At 41.5% G+C, this 20,271-nt stretch overlaps 1 protein-coding gene across 2 annotated transcripts in view; it reads right to left on the bottom strand.

Moving 5' to 3' along the window:
• ERH3 (P-loop containing nucleoside triphosphate hydrolases superfamily protein) overlaps nucleotides 1-20,271 on the bottom strand; it is a 67,843-nt gene that overhangs the window by 17,435 nt on the left and 30,137 nt on the right. For both annotated transcript variants that reach the window (XM_087673456.1, XM_087673457.1), the window contains 3 exons: nucleotides 11,671-11,915; nucleotides 11,394-11,552; nucleotides 11,187-11,274 (listed from right to left, as the gene is read on the bottom strand). In XM_087673456.1, coding sequence (XP_087529582.1) covers nucleotides 11,187-11,274; nucleotides 11,394-11,552; nucleotides 11,671-11,915 — 492 coding nt within the window. The remainder of the gene's footprint in view (nucleotides 1-11,186; nucleotides 11,275-11,393; nucleotides 11,553-11,670; nucleotides 11,916-20,271) is intronic.

The following is a 20,271-nucleotide window of genomic DNA, read 5'->3' as shown; positions in this document are numbered from 1 at the left end:
GAAACTTTCCATGTAATTCAGATGTGTTGCAAGAGATGTGTTAGGTTTCATGTCCGGTCTAAAAAATACAATTAAGAACCCATACTTTGAAGACTTTGATTGTGCACCAAACAAAGTATCCAATATTTTCCAAGTGTCATGGGACGTGTCACTGATATCCACATGGTGGATACAGCTATCATCCAGTTCAAGCTTTATGATGGCTTGAGCCTTGGTCATCACTTTTCTGCCAAGCAACTGCAAGAGTTACATCCCAAGGCTTCTTCTCTTGTCCACTAGTAATGGTCCATAGGCCCTTCTTCATCGAGATAATCTTATGCATGTTTGCCAGGTATGAAACCGGACTCCTTTGAAGTGACATGTCAGAGAGTCTTTGCCTGTGCTAGAGTGACTGGAACAACAGTAAAATCAATACCAAAATTCTTAGAAACGAGTTGACTTTGGTTGTGTCAAGAGACACAAGCAATGGCAATGATAAATAGTATCAAGAGATACTAGTTGAATTGAATTGATGAGCTTGAATCCTCAAATCTTCATAGATCTTCCCCTCCTTGTTGGTTTGATGGGCAAATCTTACTGAAAACTTACTAAATCAACTGATCAAAGTGGCAAGAACTTGATTCAAGTGGTAGGAGTGAGAAAATGTAGTATTTTATGAGCTTCAACCCAAATGGCTATGGCTTCCTGTTTAGGGTTTGAGAACAAGGGGCTGATTTTTTACTTATTGCAACTCACAAAGATGACCATTTTGAAAACCCTTTGAGTCGGAGAGAGCTTAGGTATAGAGCTTCCAAAGCACTATGATCTCGGGGGGAATCGCATTGTGTGTGGGGAGAGCAAGCCGTACAAATGGACGCAGGTGTAGAACAAGCAACGGCGACGAATTTATGCAATACTAGACTCGGGGCAAGGCAATGTTGATGTTTGAAGTGATAGCAAGTTGCCCGCTGAGTAAAGCAAGAGGTCCACAAAAGGAAGTTCAATGAGATATGCCCTGGTTTGAGAGATATGAAAACTCCAAGAAGGGTAGATGCATGCTAGCTATGGCTGCCATGAAGGTAGGGAGTGTAGATGAAGTTGGAGATGAAATCAACCACTTGGACAAAGCTAAAAAGAGATGAAGAGGAGTTGAGAGAAGAGATTCCAAAGCTGAGCTATGCTCACCATGGCTCTGATACCATGTTAGAATGCATGGATCTAGAGCATGGCTATGGCGGATGAAAGAGAAAGAGAGGACTCACAATAACATTGGCTTAGAGACAATGACTATCACACAAGTGAATTAGGTTTCAAGATGGAAGCTAACTCATAAACACAATCGTGTGCATGTAGACAATGACACTAACTAAAAGGACAAAAAGTACAATGATATTCAATCCAAATTATAGGCAAGTACAATGCTTTATAGTCTTTTCGGTAGGTAGCTCTTTTCACCACTGTACTTATGGGATTCAATCCCTTCTCCTAGATTTACTTGCATTTCCCTTGGCCCAACTGCTCCATACAAAGAGGCTACATTGGGTGTGTTTGCCTAATTCTCAAGAGGTGGTAACTCCCTGATCAAGCACTTAATTACAACAATGAGCAAATAAACATAAATTTATATGCACAATTTACCTTAATAATCTTGAACATTGGACACCCTATTGGCCCCAAAACTCGCACCCCTTTCAATATTTCTTTAACTTCAATTGCCAATGGATTGATTACAGGCCAAGATTCCACAATCTCCTTAGCTAATCCAAAAGCCCTTTATTGTAGATGCAATCAGTAAACAAATCGGGCAATTTGCCCCTTGAATTTTACCGAAGACTTGCTCTAACCGGCCAAATGCTGCTCCAAACTTAAAATGGATGGCTCGACATCCCAAATCCCTGTCAATATCACAAATTGCAAGTGTTAATTTCACTATATGGTGCCTTCTCCTCTTGGCACAGGTTCCATGGTAGCTGTTAATAAACCCTGATTTTTGCAAAAAATTTAGGGTTTACAACAGAATTCCCTCTATCGTCCACCAAATATGGCTAAGATCTGTTCCAAATGACTAAGAAATGTTGAGATCTCTTGAGAATTGATTGGAGAAGGTGAGAAAATGAGAGAGAGAGAGAGAGAGAGAATTCATAATTTCACGCAAAAAAACCCTAGATTCAACCTACAGCCTGCACCAATCAGCATTTAATGATGTCACTTGCTTGCAAGAGTCCTCCAATTTGCTATCACCTTCATTAAATACTGTCGCAAGCAGCTCTTGGTACCAGAATTGTTGTCGCCTACTATTCCTGACCTCTTGACTGTTGTCTACTACCTCCTATAGCTAACTAAGAACAGGTCTGAATTCTGACTAGCAGCACCTTCTTCCTCTCTCCTAGGCTTAAAACTGATTGAATGGCTAAAACCCAACCCCCAAAAATGCTTTCTCAGTTTGCATGGGCATTTTTGCCAAGTGGCAATCTTCTAAACCCGTTTTCCAACATTATCCAACCATAAAAATTATTTAATTTCAACCCTTCCGAGTCTGCCCAAAATTAAATGTGCCCATCCATAATCAAATTGGCAAGGCCATTTGCAACTTGGAGTGGTCCCCAACCTCTATTGACCCTTAGATTGGCATTAATTGATTGATTGATTGATTGATTGATTGATGCCAGTCCCTAGTGTCACCATTGATACTTACTGGCCAAACAATTGTCCTAGGGTCAAAACTGACATCAACTAACCACCAAAACCCAATTGGCATAACTTATCACAACTTTTACCTTTGACACCCACTGCATCCTCGCGGTCCTTGCCTTGTTACCATGAAATAACTGCCATGTGCAACATGTGCTAAACCATCTTGCACATTTGATTAATAACTTGATCAAATGTTATCGGCAAAATTAAAGCATCTCAAAATTTCACAACCCCATGACACCTCTTATCTACTATTCTTCACTACATGTCTCCTTTCAAGTGGAATACTTGGATTACATGGTAAAGCATCTCTCTCTCACTTCTCCTAGGACACCTTTACGGGCCTCAGAGGGAGTGTTAAGAAAACCCAATCATTAAGTACATTTCTTTTACTTAATTCCCATTTGGTTTCACACTTACAACTCCAAAAAGACTGAGTTTCCATATTCTAGGATGCCACCCTAGATTGATCAATGCCTATAAACAAGGCACAAACTTCATTCATTAACACACACTTTCATTCATCTTATCAATCCACCAAATCATAGATCGCATTTTCTTTCAGCATTCTCCTCTTCATTCTTGAGCCTCTCCACTATTGTCTACACCTCGACACAAGGGACATCTCAGTTCGTAGAGGACTCTCTTGTGCTATCTCTACAACTACTAGTGCCCTATTCCATCATCTATATGCTGCATTTCCAAGGCAAATCCAACTGCCTATCTACCACTCCTCTAGCTGATTGACGACCTTCTACATAATAGCAACATTAGATTGTGTGCTAGCAACCATTCTCTAGGTAGTCTGGATTTGTGTTTTACTATCCAATTGCCTCCCAGTCTTGCACATGGCTCCTATTTGCAGTTTTGGCCTTGGGAAAATCTGCATTTTGTTATTCATATCCTACTAGAGTTGCATTTGCTATCACAACAAGATGTGCAGCTGATTTCCACCTCCTGCAGCACACAGTGATTGTTGGTCATCATCTTCATTCACTCCAACAGCCCTTGAGGACTCCCTTTCGCTCCCTTCACAACTATCCTTCCTTCTACAGCATCTACTTTGATATCCTTCTACCCGGAACATTGTGTTTTGCTCCCTTCACATTGCAAATTCCCTTCAAGTATTCCCATCTGATTAGTCAACAGGATTACAATCATCTCAGAGCCTTGCTCCATTGTATCAACATGATTCAGTGTTTATCATTCTTCATTCATCTTCTTCTTTTGCATTTCTAAGTTTTCTTCTCTCAATGTTTGTTGTACATTCTATGTTTCTCCTCACAAACGCTATTGTCTCTTCACATGGTATCAATATATACCACCCCATCTTTTGATACACACATGCTGACAAAAGCGAGCCAATGAGTCCTTAAGTTGTTCAACATGGTCTGAAAACAACACATTAGGGGGCCCATCCTAGCTAAGATTTTCCTGCGTGGTAAATGGGATAGTACATCCTCCACTTCAGCCTCAATAATATCCACCCCCATCAAATTCTTCCATTCAAGCTTAACCTAATTTTGAACCAAATCAAAAACTCTCCCTCTCTCTCTCTCTCTCTCTCTCTCTCTCTCTCTCTCTCTCAAAACATCAATCACTTGGATGTGTTGGGAGAAAAGAGCGCTAGGGAAAAGCCTCCCCTTGCATGGTAAGTATTTGATGTCCTCAATGCTATGATAGATCCTTGGCATAAGATTTGTCTCGTATCTTGTTCTTTCTTTGTAATGTTCTCGATTGTATGCCTCTTGCTTTTCACTTTCCTCAATTAGGGGTCCGTTATCACTTTCCTCAATTAGGGGTCCGTTACATGGAGACACTATACTTTTCTATATTAAGTTCTCTCTCTCTCTCTCTCTCTCTCTCTCTCTCTCTCTCTCTCTCTCTCAAAAGACGTTAATCACTTGAATATGTTGGGATAAGGAAATCTTGTGAAATGCATGGGCTTGCATGGTATGTATTTGATGCCTCTATGCTATGATAGGTCCTTTACACAAGGTTTGTCTCATATCTTATTCTTTCTTTGTAATATTCTTGGTTATATGTCTCTTCCTTCAATATTGCATTCTCACACATCATCAAGAAACTATGAATCTCATGCATATTCTTTAATGGAGGCCAAGTGCACATAGTGTCATCCTTTGCAAGATCCATGCCAATACACAACCTACACATACACCACAAAAAAGTGACATTCTTTAATTTGAAAGAAATTCACTCTTCTTATCATCAATGACCAACTCGTTCTTCCTAAGTTTATTAAAAACAAAAGCAAAATGCTTGTGATGCTCTTCTTCATTCTTTGAACGTGCCATCAAAGAATGTACCCACAATGGCCCTATATGGTCAAGAGATCTTGTACCCCAGTTAAATGTGGCAGAAGCATTCATAAGCCCAAATGGCATCATCAAGAACTCATATAAGCCAAAATGAGGTCTTGAAGGTTGACTTATGTACATCCTCAGTCATAATGTGTATCCGATGATACACACTCTTCAAGCCAATGCACCTAAATATAGCAAAACCTTGCAATTTGTCCATCACATCAGTGGTTCTAGGAATCAAAAAATGACTCTTAATTGTGATCTTATACAAGCCACGAAAATCTATGTATTTTTGCCAAGGCCCATTAACCATCCTTCTTTTGCACAAGCAATATAGAAGAACAATATGGTGATAAATTGGGTTGAATGAGCCCCTTACCCAACAACTACTGCATTTGACTCATAATCTCCTCTTGTTGAGCTGCACTTACCCTACAAGATGGCTAATTCACTAGACAATTACCAAGAATCAAAATCAATAGCATGATCCTCCAGCCTGTTTAGTGGTGGCTCTCTAGGAAATGACAAAGAAAAACAATCCTCAACCTCTTTTAAGAAGGCTACCTATTACTTATCCAACTTGGACGCATTACTAATTGATTCATTATCAATTATCATCGACCTTTCGCAAAGACTACGCATGCAACAAGGCGATTTTTCATTGCTTTTGATATGGCTGAAGTTGATACAATAGGGATAAATTCTCCTTTCAATTTTGCATCCAACACATGGGTTTTACTTCTATGTTTCAAAGACAACTCCTTTGCATATGTATCAACCAATGCATGTATCCTATAACACCATGGCATTTCAAGTAAAGCATCACATCCATCAAGGGGAGCAATGAAGAATTCTTTGCTGTCCATATAACTCTAGATGTGCAAATGGAGCTTTCCAATGATTGGGTGTCACAAGCTCTGCATGACCAGAAGGTGCCATATCAACTTCACCCAAACACCCCATCTTATTCTCTCTAATCTGTGGGAATAAACTTTGCATCGGCTCCGAGATAAAAGAATATCAATGAAAGCCAGATCTCTTATTTTGTCCAATGCTCCACATAACTCGTTGCTATCATTATTTGGTTGTTCACCCAATACATCTAGGACCAAATCAATAATAGGTCTAAGCTTTTTTACCTTAGGTTCGACCTAGCTATAGAATTTTCAGGTTGCTCCCTTTTTAGACAATCCCTTTCAATGTTCCATCCTTGTTCATATACGAATCAGTTAATAGAAGTAATCAATTTTTTGCATACATCATCACTTTCCAAGGTCTATATAGCCAATTCCTCCTCTATATAGCATCATATGATGCCTTAGCTTGCTTCTTAGACTTTGTTGTCTTTTTCTCTAGATCCCCCTAAGGGCCTAAGCATTTTTAAAGCCCAAAAATAACCACCCAACACCACATCTATTGTACATATTGTCTCTATCAAATGAGCTCGTTACAATTATCTTTATGTAAAAATCTTTGATTTCTTTAGGAAAACCACAATAGCACTTTTTAATCTTCTCAAAAAGAGGCATATATCTATAAGAAGTGACTAGCAACAATGCTTCCCAAAACATCTGCCAAGCAGTCACGGCATCCACCTCAAAGTGCTTGTCAACCAAGCTCAAGCAAACACTTGCTTAAACTGAATCCAAGTGAATGGTACCCTACCTTGCATTGGAAGAGAAGTCCACCATTGCAAAGCATTACCTTTAAGGGCACTTTAGATGACTCAATAATGTTACCAACACAATAAGCTACATCAAGCTGTTGAATGAATGTCAATGCTTTCAACTTATCTTGAGTACTATTGAAAGTATCGTAACTTTACTAATTTTCCCTCTTCCTTGAAAGTCTTTAGCTTTGCTCTTTGGGGCCAAGTTACCATAAACAAGTGGCTGCAAAATGTCACATTGGCTGCCATACCACTCTGACGAGCATTAAACGTAGCATTGTGGACCAGCCCCAATTCCATGAGCACCAAACATACCAAGAACTGCTGAAACATTGTCAAACATCCCAACTTACATGCTAGGTACCATGCCAATGTGATACATTGGATTTTGCATACCAATTGCCATACCAAGATACATCTATCCAAGCATTCCATGCATTCCTTGCTGAGAAACAAATGCATTTGAGCCATGCATTCCAAAGAACCAATACCATGCCCAACCATAGCATGAAACACAAAACCACCATCAAAGTATCATAGGTGTCTGATAGCTTGCTGTCCCAAAGGCATAGAGTATGCATTTCCAATACTCCCATGCATTCCTCGACCATGTCCCAAAGCAAACATTTGCATCTCTTCATTAGGTGCATTTGAATTTTGGTAATTTCTAAGACTATGCCACATCCAATTTTTGAGCCACTTGATGTCCTCAAGCATCGACAAGTCCTTTCCTATTTTTATTTTTGACACCCATCTTCAGTGACTACTTAAATTCAGCAAGTCGTCAGTCCTTACTAAGTTGAGACAGTCCCACTACTAGCATGAGTTGAGCTTTGAATTGGGCATCAAGATCCTCTTTCTCTTATTGATTTTTACCATCTCAAGACCACGAAGTACCAATTTCATGGATTGTGAGAATGAATGACACGACGGTGCAACTTGCGGGTCAACGCACAGGGTGATTTGCATCATTGTTGGCAGCCACATAAAAGCACAAGCGATGCCCAATGCAATGCCACACAACTGCATAGCAACAGGCGGGGTCAAAACGGAGCTCACAACACTATGACTGCAGCTTAAGACTTTAATGTACTCAATACACTTGCTCAACACAAGCTGGCAGCCACCCAGTGAGGCCCACAACCACGCAAACACTGCCACATACACACAGATCAACACAACAGCCAGAGCAACACAATGCACAAGGTCAACATGCACAACATAGAACGCTACAAGCAGATCATCGCAGGCCATAGGCACAGTAAGCGCAGGATACAAGGCACACATGTCACAGTTGAAAATTCTGCATGTGGGTTAGAAACACTCAGATGCAATCAACATGCATATCATGGGACATCAATTCAGGTTTACAAGCACAAGGTCAACACATGATCAAAGGTCGGCAAAGCAAACCATGTTTCCCACAAACGCAAACATCAATCACACAACACAAGAAATGGATCAAAATTGCACATCCATAGCTGGCAAACACAAGACTTCTGACCACAAAATATGAAGACAAACACACAATGTCAGCAAGTAATCAAAAGCGTATCTCAAGCGTCAAAGCGTAATGATTGATACCATGTTAGAAGAGTAAAACACATAGCAAAATAATGAAAGACGCAAGATTGAAGAAAGAGATGATACACGAGATGTAACCTAGAAATAGGAATCCACTATGACAAGAGTACAATGGTTGAGCACCAGCTCACACTTCACAAGCTCCCTCTCTCCACACCAAGAATCTGCAAGTACATGAATGGATAGTGGACTATGGCCACACTCCTTTTATAGACAAAAATAAAAGAGTTGTTCTACCACAAAATAGGTTGACCAATTACCAAATAAAGAATAAGAGAGTATCCATAAATTAGACCATGGGCCTCCGTGAACATGTGATACGGCCACTTCTAGCAAGATCAACCCTACATTTTCAGCATGCTGCCCATGCTGAATGCACATTCCATTATCAGTCAATGTGTTATTTCTATTGTCTTCTAGTTCCTCATATAGAGAGCACCACCATAACAAGATTCATCACTGCTTGAAGACATGCTTGCTGAATTTTATCACAGCTAAAGGCAATGCCAACAACTTGCTTGCAATCTAGCTTGCAATTAGGTGCCACGGGTCCACCTACTCAAGAGAGTTGATGTGATCTTGACAACTGCCCATGCAAACCAGCAGCCCACAAATTGATTTTTCAGCTAATATTACGTTCAGGATATGAAAAATAATTGGGCGCTAACCCATTTGACACTACCCAGCCTCAATTTTAAAGTCTTAACCTCTATGAACCTAAAGTGTTTGAAACCTTCCATCCCTTCACAAACCTTAATCTGAGACATTAAATAATTTAATTCTCTAACTCCTTGAGGTCGTTTCCGAGAGGAAATGATCAATCTAGTGTCTCTGCCCAAATATATCCCCGTTCTTCACAAATTCTGCCAATGTCCCCCACTGCCCAAATTTATTTTTCCCATCATCGTGACTCACATTTGAGAAAAATTGTACAACACATTTCAACTGTTAGTTCCTGTATTTCAAATTCAGAAATCTTATTTCTCATATTATGCAGTGAAACTGCAATCTCAGCTATATTCTCAGATACTATGTGGTAGGGAGTAAAGCCAAAAGGAACTATGTATAAAATATTCCACAATAGCCTTTCCCTTTGCAACATACTATAAGAGGTATGTAGAACATCGCAATTAATAATTACATAAACGAATTTGATTCTTGTTTCCAATAGTAATTGACTGTCCAACTCCTTGCAATTTCTACTCTAGAAGCTGAATGATCTTTTTGCTCTTGAAGTTCCTGCATCTGCAGCATCACGTTTGATTTATTTTTTTTAATTTTCATCCATGTGAATCCATGCTTGTGGGACCATTTCTTACATCATAACTAAGAAGGTGGAGGGGCCCCTTCACCCATCCAATGCTGGTCGTGTCTCAGCTCTATTTTGTTGCAGCTGCTCTTGCTGTTTAAGTCATGAATTTTGAGGGCGATGAATTCTCTACTCTAAGCTAGAGTGTCACAAGGATGTGCATTTTTAATGCTTAGTTTTGGCATTATTAAGCTAAGCATGTGTGAGGTGCACATGTGAAATGCAAGTCAATTAAGTGATGTGAGAGCTTAGTAAACCAAGTGATCGCTGGGTGACATTGGCAAAAGTTGCATAAAGTTATGTCGAACAGGTACTTGTGGGTATTTGGTGTTAGTTTGGGTCTAGGCCATTAAATGTCCAATGGTGACATTAGAGGAACTACACATTAATTGATTACTAAGTCCACGGCCAATTAGTGTTGGGGCATTAAATGTCCCATGGAGGTTAGCACATTAGTTTGGGATAAGCACTAGCCAGTTCTTGGGCAAGGTCAAAAGAACAATTAATTAAAGCTAGAGATTACTTTTGGAAAGCTGCCAAATGGCAAAACAAGCTGTCACTTGTCAAAACTTCCCATACAAGCTGAGAAAAGGTTGTTTGGGGGTTGACTAAGGGTCATTCCAGCATTTAGAGGCTAAGAGAGGGATGAGGAATGACCAAATTATCTCTCAAATAGGTGACAGCTAATTGTGCAATGCGACAAGATAGGGGCACCAAGTTTCGTTCTCCGCCTTAGTGAGCACTAATAGAAGAGGAGGGCCCAGCAGTCACACTATATTTTTACCCCCCTTTTGAAGCTATTAGCACCATCAAAATTGCCATCAAAGCTATTGATCAAAAGATACTCTTTTCAGCTAATTTTCTCTCTCATCTACCACTCGGCCCTCAACAGTTCTCAACCATTTCCAACGTGGGGTGAAGAGAAATTGCATAAATTGTTGTTGCAACACTAATCTACATTAGAAATTAGGATTTCAATTGCCACCTCAAGATTCATGCCCAGTTATCAAAACCTAACACTTGTGTTGCAACTCTAAGGCAAAGAGAGTTGCAGCTGAGCCAAGGGGTAGCCCATTCACCAATTATTGTGGCCCCCATGCAAGAGAGTGTGACCCAATTTGAGGCTAGATTGTTGTACAATCAAGGGCAAATTGTGCCCAAACAATGTTGGTCATTTTATGACGACGAGCGTATTGAAGATTGAAGGAGATCAACTTATATCTCATAGTATTTCAACCTTAGAGCAATACAAGATAAAGAAATAGCACAAGGGGTGCCACTTGTTGGGGCCAATTAGTGTCGACTATCCAAGATTAAGTGGTAATATTTGCATTTCATTTTACGCATATTTAATGCTTGATCTAATTTGAGTTCAATTAGGCTTAAATCACCCTATCCAAGGAGGAAGGCTAGTTTCACACACCATCTTACCACCCTACTCTCTCTTGCTTCTCTAGACACAAACAACAACTGCCACATGAAACACACACAATATTCCAGGTGACAAGGAAGAAACTGAAGTCTTTTCTAGTTTACAATGAGATAATTTGCTGGCAAAACCATCTCAGCGACAATAAACATCCAGACACCAGAGAATATTAAAAGAAGAATGAGGAGTAGAGCCAACCTCAACTCCTCTGAGATTAATACGAATCAACTCCCGGCGACTCTCTTCATTAGGAAGAGGTATATAAATTCGCTTCTCTAGTCGTCTCCTGCAAATTTCAGAAATAACTTAAACTGTAACACCTTAAATGTCTGCGGAAACTTCATGATCACAAATAAAAACTGTAGATTTCTCCACTTCAAGCATGAATTGACAATCCCTGCTCACCTGAGAGCTTCGTCAATATCCCAGGGAAAGTTTGTTGCTGCTAGCACCATAACTGTTTTCTTTTCACCATCCTCACTACTACTGCTGTTATTGACTCCATCTACTTGTACCAGTAACTCTGATTTCACTCGTCTTGATGATTCATGCTCCCCAGAGGCCCTATGCAAATAAGTAAAAATAGTGCAGGGAAATCACACCATTAATAGGCTTCAAGAAACAGTATCTCAGAGCTATGAAATTCATTAACCTACAGCTGGGGCACACTACAGATGCATACCCACGAGCATTGCATAGAGAATCAATCTCATCAATAAAGATTGTGCTTGGAGCGTAAGCCCTTGCCAAATCAAACAAACAGCGAACCATGCGTTCACTTTCTCCACGCCATTTTGAAGCCAATGTTGCTGATGAAACATTGAAAAAGGTAGTTCCACACTCTGTTGCAACAGCTTTAGCAAGAAGGGTTTTTCCAGTCCCTGGGGGACCAAACATCAGAACTCCTTTCCAAGGCCGGCGTATACCCTGCAAGAAGGAAATTTTACGTTTTTGTGTGAACACTACATACAACACTGGAATAGATAAATCATAATATCATTTTGCCAAAATAAAATTACTATCATGACCCCCTCACATTAGTGTCATTTCTGACCTTTAATTCTGCAGACTATGAGTATGGTTTCTACACTGAAGTTTGAACACATCAGTTAGGTATAAATCCCACCCCTTTTTTTTTGTTTTAAACAAACGGAAGAGAATGCCATAACTCACAATTCAAAACAAGAATTTGGTAGCAAAGCACTAGCCCCTAGCCACCTCTATCTGACCCTTTATGGCTCACTAGATGCCACACTAATAGTAGCTAGGAGTCCATCCATGTGGTAGCCTTGGATTTTGCATTAGCAAGGAAAGAGGCCAATCCGTGCTACACAAAGGATGTTGACCAAAAAAGCCTAATCAGTACCAGCCTTTCACAGGTTCTCCTGTGCTGAACCTTGATCCACCTTTCATTGTTATTCTGAAGGTTCCCATAGTAATGCCCTCTTATATGACCTTTTACTTAAACAAACAAAATAACTGGTAGATTGAATGCAGCAATATTCTCTTGATCTTATGAAAGTAACATCCTCAGAATAACTTTTGCTGTAATTTGATCTTTTCTGCATTGCAAAAATCAATGTTTCCTCTATCTATCTTAATTTACAGTACCAGTTATATGCAGCAATATTCTTTTAATCTTACGAAAGGAACATCCCGTCAGAATGACACTTGCTGTAATTTGGTATTTTCTGCATTGAAAAAATCAGTGTCTCCTTTATTTACCAACCATAATGTACAGGCAGAAGAATAGCACATCTACCCTTGCAAATCAGCCCTTAGCGGCTGAAAAACGTCCAAGAGTTGATTTACTCCCAAAAGGGCTGCTTTTTAATGCATAAAAGCCTGAAGGGACTGCTTAAAATACATAAGTCAAGGCATCCTTCCTTGGACATAAGTCCACAAATGCTTACTAGGTGAAACTTTCACATTAATCGAAAGTTGCATTTCAACCTTGGAAATGCACATTTCCCAAGTTCCTTTCACTTTCTCCTTGAGCTACATAGCTCTTGACAGTTCCTTTGGTCCCACCTTTGAGCTATACAACTCAACACTGTCTAGAGTCCACTGACAATGCATCTGGGTGCCATGTGGCAAGAGCTCAAGGTTCCAGATTTGACATTTTTAAGGTAAAATACTAATCTGTAATAGTTAAAATTTTAGGTTCTTCCACATTCTAATGACACATATAAAAAACTGCCATCAAGCTCATGTAACCTATGCAATTGTTGTTGCATGTTTCGAGCCAAAAGAGGATATATCACTTATAAAGAGAAGCTACAACACAATTGAGAAGAAATCCAAAATAGACAAGCCCTCTATAATGTGGAACATACCAGATCCAAGAATGCAATATCATCAAGGAGGTTCAAGAAGAGAAGGAAGCTTAGGGGCAAGCACTGCTAACTAAAGCAGAAACACCTTCCACAAGAGAGTTCAAGCAATAGAGAGGTGGAGCTTAACAGAGTGCTAATATTAGCTTGTAAAAATCAATGACAAGACACTCAAAAATCAATGACAGGACACTCGACAAGCAAATGAAAACTATGCTACAAGAGTACATGTGAAATTCCAAGCTTTTCACAAAGGTACTGTGCAGAAACATCCCATGTTGAGCTAAAAATGCATTAGCTTCACTTAGACAGCCCCAAAACATGCTTAATTAAGGAAGAAACCTTGTTTATTTAAAAAGAAATGCGTTCCTAGAGAGTGTTTGTATCCCATAAGCACAAACCCACTTGGGAGGGTCCAAAACTTTCTATAAATAAGTATGCTGCCCTCCATTCAGCCTTAATCTCGTTTTTGTGGATTTCAAGTCTTTCAGCTTACTACCCACACCCCAAACGCGGAGGATATCGCAGTCCAAGCTAGCCATTGCTGTCTACAACAATCTGGCGCCTGTTTCCAGCCTACTGCACACTTTTTGGAGCTCATTTCCGCATGTTGACTGCTGTTGCTGGTTTTTCCTGCGTTTTTAGTCTTTCTCTCTCATGCAGCCTACATTTACTGTTTTCTCTCAAACGCGGAGGATATCGCAGTCCAAGCTAGCCATTGCTGTCTACAACAATCTGGCGCCTGTTTCCAGCCTACTGCACACTTTTTGGAGCTCATTTCCGCATGTTGACTGCTGTTGCTGGTTTTTCCTGCGTTTTTAGTCTTTCTCTCTCATGCAGCCTACATTTACTGTTTTCTCTCTCCTGCAGCCTGCATTTTTAGTCTTTCTCTCTCCTCACATGTGTTTTTAGCCTTTCTCTTTCCTCACCTGTGTTTTTAGTCTTTCTCTCTCCTACACTGCCGTCTGCATCAAATCCAGCCTTCCTTGGCTGTGTTTGCTAGTATTCGACATTTGAACAAGATCCATTCGGAGTACAACACACTCTCTAGCTCATTACCCTTGCCCTCATTCTTGAGATACAAGAGTTCCATGTATAGTATTCATTCACTACATAATGTGTTTGCTACATGAGCATTGTATACTCAATAACCATATCACTTCATTTATTCTCTATATTCATTGTCTCTAAGTTACCCTAACCCTAACTGTGTTCTTCCGTTAGTCTATGCTTTGTCGTACGGTGTTATTTGTGTTTCTGTGTTAGGGTATTTCTTCACATAGTATCAAAGTTGAGTTCTTTGAGAGAAACCTAGGCCTTGATCTGAAAGCTCTACACAAGAAGCAGGAACAACAGAAGGGCAGATGACTACAAAAACTACTTCCGCATCACTTCTCACATCCAAGCTAAATCCATCGAAGAACAAGTCAAAGTGGGCCTCACAGCTTGCTTCACAAGCTCCCAACATGGCCAGACAAACATTGGACTACCATGGAGTTCCACGACCTTACAAGATCACTACAGCTGAGTACGACCTCATTTTGAGGCATAGAGCCTAGCAGCAAATAGAAGATACGTCTAAATTTCACCCTTTAGATTCGATGCACCGATCTACTAACCATGCAAGAAGGGCGGAATCTCCACTTAGGGCTGGCCATCCGCAAGTGGAAACTCGCATAGAGTACACTCCATTGCCTTCATGCTTATTCTCTCTGGCGCCAGGTATGTCTATCATTTCAGATTCTGTTAATGATGATTCCCCTTCTCTTATTGGTATGGATGATTTTCATAATGAATGACGTACGCAAAACAATTTTTAGTTTATGAGTACTAAGAAATATAGATATTTCTTTATGAACTCAAGACTAGATAAGCAGTTGAAACAAGAAACTGAGTACTTCTTTCTCTTCTTTTCCTTCAAACAATTTTGCTTTCAAAGGTCAAAATGGAGTAGATGCATCTTCATCATCGTTATTTCAATTTAAAGCATTTAATGGACAAAAGAAACCCACATTATTTCCCAAATCTACATCTATCACAAATCCATTTAATCTCCCTCTCATCCTACCCTCTTATTCCGAGGGGTTCGTTAAACTTAGGGACAACTGCTAGAACCTCAACTCATCCTCAACCAAGTGGTGTTCCATCTTTTCCTCACACCCTTTCAAGATCATTACAACTTGGGTATTCTCCCAAGTCTCTCCCAAGAGTTGGTGCCACAGTTTCCCTCCATGGCATTACCTAGTGGACCCTCTAGTCATTGTGTTATGTCCCAGCTGACATTTGGGCAGGGCTTACATGTCCCAGTGCCTCCACCTCCACCGGCACCTTATGGAAACATTTATATTCCAGTGTCTTCGCATCAATCGACACTCATTGGACACTCACAGTCTATTTCTGCCTACCCACCTCTTCCCCCTCCTTATCAAACACCTCCACCTCCACCACCACCACCACCATCTTATCCTCCACATCCATCTTGCCCCACCTTCTCGACACCTCACAGTTCTACCTTATCTTCCACCAAGCATGCATTCAATGACAAGACTTGTTTTAATGGGTCAAACTTTATAACTTGGTTGAACTTGAAGAGACATGTCCTTGACTCACAGAACCTATGGGATCTTGTGCAAAGGTTGGAACCCCAACCCAATCCCGCACTTGTTCCATATGAGGTCGTCTGCTTTTAGAAAGTTGAAAATGCCTCCGCTATTATCGAGCTGATGTAGGGCTTATTACCTGAGTTTCATTCTCAGCTTCAGCATTTTGACTCAAGGTCAAAGCGATGGGCACATTTGACTAACCACTATGCGCCTCGAGATAAGACTTGTCGAATAAATCTTGACCATGAGCTTTAGAACTTTAAAATCTCTAACCACGATGACTTGAAAGTCAAGTTGGCTGAGTATTGACGCCTCCTTGTCAAATTCTCCACAACAAGGACTCCTAAGTCCTCTGACAATCAGATCACATTATTTCTTAACAAGCTACTATCAAAGGATAACGTAACAACGAGACAGTAGGGTTTGCGGGGAGGAACACAAAGTGAACTAGGCAAACATGGAGAAGGGAAGAGAAGAGAAAAGAAACTCTGATGAATGGAATGATGGAGTTCTGAATCATAAAGTGAATGTGATACAGGGTAGTGGAGAGGCTGGAGAGAAGGGGTGATGGACTAAATGAATCAGCCATAAGGAATGAATGAGAGAGTGGCCTACAAATAGACACAATCAGTCTAGGATGGCGCCCCTTTTTGAGGCTGCAAACCCTAAATGCAAAACGCAAAAACACAAAAATGCAAACTGCGGGTGAAGGGTGAAGGGTTTCTTAACACCCCCTCTTAGGCCCAAAAAGGAAAACAAGAGAAGAGTGAGGTGGAGATGCAATGCTACATGCTGAAGAATGCTCATGCAGCAGGTGCCACTTGGACAGTGTTCCTCATGGGAAAATTGTTCACTTACCCAAGGGCCCTAGTACAAAGATGATGAAAACATGCAATGCATAGGAGGAATGTCGGACTTTGTGTGGTGCCGAGAACCATAAGGATATGCCCGTACTCAATCTCGGGAGGTGGCTCCATGCTGACCAAGTGACCAAGGCAAAAAGAGAAGAGGAGAAAGAAGATGTAAGGGATCCCGAAGATCCAAGATTTCCACCTAAAAGGTAACCTGCAGTAAAGAACAATAGACAGAGTGAACTAGAGAACCCAAAACTCAACCTCAGGAGAGAAGCCACTAGCTCCGTGCATCCATGCTGGAAGGAATACAAAGACCTCGTCACCAAGTCGTGGTTGAACCTCCAAGGTCCCGATCTAGGTGGTACTTGAAGATCATGGGTATCAGTAGAAGAGAAGATTGGTCGAAGACAGCCACCCCAAGAAAGTAGAGGATGGGTGAATAACTTCATGTGGAGTAGGTTCCCCCTCTAAAGTGGGAGATGGAGGGACCCCTGCTAAAGTCAAAGAAGTAGATGCTCCCTCTGAGAGCAAAGAAATAATATCCCCCTTTGAATCCCCCACTGAAGTAGATAGAGAATCCAAAAACTCATGGATCACAGACTCCGAAATGTCGAATGACGAAGGAAACCCTAGTGTTGTTCCTGTGAGTGAACAACCAATGCCCAATCAAATTGTTAGGCCAATAGAACGACGGATAGACGATCGAGGCTATGAGTCGAGTGCATCTAATGTCCTTGGCGAGGTTAAGGATATGATGAAGCACTACACTGACATGATTTTCGAACAATATCGACAAATAGCTGTTGACGTCAATTTCTTGAAGAAGCAGCAGAATCTGATAGGGAGTCGACGCCCTGAAGAGGGTGGTCCCTCAAGATTCAGTTTTGTAAGTGGTGTGGCGGACAACATTTCCCTAGAAACTGTCCAAATGTTAAATGTGATATTTATGGGAAGTCGGGTGGTGCTAAAGAAGGTATCTAGTGTGCCAAAGAGCTCCCAGAGGTGGCCTCTCGAACTTGAGTAGTCGAGGGTGGGAAAGGGTAGCGCTCAAAATGAGCAAGAGGTGGGCAACAGTCGCTCTCTCTCAGTGGAGCAAACAGGGTAGCCAAAGAAGAGGAAGGAGTTGAGCAATCACTGTCTCTCGAAGGAGTAGACTGACGAGGAGACAGTATCAAACAATCACTGTCTCTCGATGGAGCGGACTGTAAATCCATAGGTCGTGGAAGCCACTGTACCTGAAAATAAGTGGGAGAAGACTGCCACTAGTATTGCGACGATCTCGAAGAGGCCGTAGCGCGAATTGATCCTCCATGTGCTCGAAAGGACTTAGTGCGCATCGGATGCATCTTATTGCCTTGAGCATAGTACTCTGATAGCCGATGCAGAACGATCTCTGTGGCCCAGAAAGGAGAGGTGGCACAAGGAGTGCCTGGTGGAAGACGCATGCACTCCGGAGGGGTGGAAAGCAAAGGTCGATGTCGGCAAGCATCGGTGGTGTATTCGGTGATGCCACAATAGAAGTACCCAGTAGTCTGATCATCTGTTGGTAAAGAAGTGCCTTCACTGGAGTGGAGGATCTTTGTCGTTGTTTGAGCAAATCCAGCTCTGATACCATGTCAAAAGATGACGTGCCAGCGAGACAGTAGGGTTTGCGAGGAGGAACACAAAGTGAACTCGGCAAACATGGAGAAGGGAAGAGAAGAGAGAAGAAACTCTGATGAATGGAATGATGAAGTTCTGACAAATGAAGTGAATGTGATATAAGGGACCAAGGGCCGTAGCACAAGGAAGATGATGAAGACAACCACGAACCATGAACCACAATGTCCTCCTAAAGGTGTGTGAGGGTAGTGGAGAGGCTGGAGAGAAGGGGTGTCGGCCTGAATCAATCAGTCATAAGGAATGAATGAGAGAGTGGCCTATAAATAGGCACAATCAGTCGAGGATGACGCCCCTTTTTGGAGCTGCAAACCCTAAACGCAAAACACAAAAACGCAAACTGCGGGTGAAGGGTTTCTCGACAACTGCTACATAAGTACTTCAATTTAGTGCAGTAAGTGGTTTCTCTGTTCAATTGACCCACATTCTACGAATTCGAATGTTAGCTATTGCGTTAGGCACGACTATTCGATCAATTTCATATGAATAATCCCACAGAGCATGCTCTTGTTGCTCATTCTCATCAGGGGTAGCAAGGGAGGGGTAAACCAAATCAAAATCAAAATCAAAAACAAGCAGGGGAATCACAAGGAAACTCCTAGTCTCCGACTAGTAGAATGTACCTAAGAAGAATAGGTATTATTTACATTATCAAAAGGCTGTCATTTTGACGCGGAGTGTCAATCAAAGGTAAGAGGCACAGCACCAAAACCCAAGTCACAGACCCCTGCCCCTCAATCGGACAACCCCCCTCAGGGGAGGCAAGGTGATAGCAAGGGGCAATGAAAAGGTCAGATCCACACTCCACCAGTTAGCCATCTCAGTCGACAACATTCTCAACTCCAGAGGGCTTGTTTGGCTAGTCTGCAAAGGCCCATGTCGTCTCCATAGAGACATCCGATACGAGTCTCGTCCACATCTGTGGATTGCCTCCCAACGAGGTTACCGCAAAGGCCCACTCGTTATAGCCGAGGACATCAACACATGTTTGGATTGTGGACAGTGGAGCTACACATCACATGACTCCTATAGAGGACATCTTCCGTACTTGAGCCCCTGTGGTCGGGCGTGTCTACGTAGAAAACAACTTCTCGATCAAGATCCGGGCTCAAGGTTGTATCAATTTTGTCATTGACAAGGGTTCAGATCTGGCTTCGTTGGACAATGTATACGATGTCCCTCAGCTTGGAGTGAACTTATTATTCGTTTAGCAACTTTGCCAATTGGGGCGAGTAGTTTTCTTTACAACAACCACAGTCAAGGTTCTAGAGTCTCACACTGGTTTAGTGATTGCTCGCGGTGAGGCCCAACCTAATGGCCTATACCACATGACCCATTTTCTTACCGAGCCAACAGCCGAGGGCTCCGTGTTCCATAGTTTCTAGGCATTAGCCGTATCTCAAGAGCCTACGAACAATGAGCGTCTTTGGCATTTCCGCCTAGGGCATCTTGGCTATGACTCTCTTTATGAGTTGTCTCGCCCAGAGATGGTTGACAGCCTTCCTCACCTCAAGCTAGACCGAGATGTCTGTAAAGCATGTCATCTTGGAAAGCAACATCGTACCCCATTCTCTCGACACAGTCTACACATGGAGCTGAGGCACCTCTTAGATTCAGGTTGATCTTTATGGGCCCACATGCACTGCCGCCTTAAACAGGGTGTTGTACTTCTTTTTTATAGTAAATGATCATTCGAGATGCATATGGGTATACTTCCTCAAGCATAAGTCCGATGCTTTCACATATTTCTCTACTTGGGTACTGTTGATTCATAACCAGACGGGTTGTCATGTTGGTTGCATGAGGAGTGATAGCAGTGGGGAGTTCATCTCCC

The sequence above is a fragment of the Lygodium microphyllum genome, chromosome 30 (genome assembly GCF_053477565.2).
Source record: "Lygodium microphyllum isolate KBCC chromosome 30, Lygodium_microphyllum_v1.1.10, whole genome shotgun sequence".
Lineage (NCBI taxonomy): Eukaryota > Viridiplantae > Streptophyta > Polypodiopsida > Schizaeales > Lygodiaceae > Lygodium > Lygodium microphyllum.
Note: the sequence above shows the minus strand (reverse complement) of the source record. Positions and strands in the feature narration are given on the sequence as shown.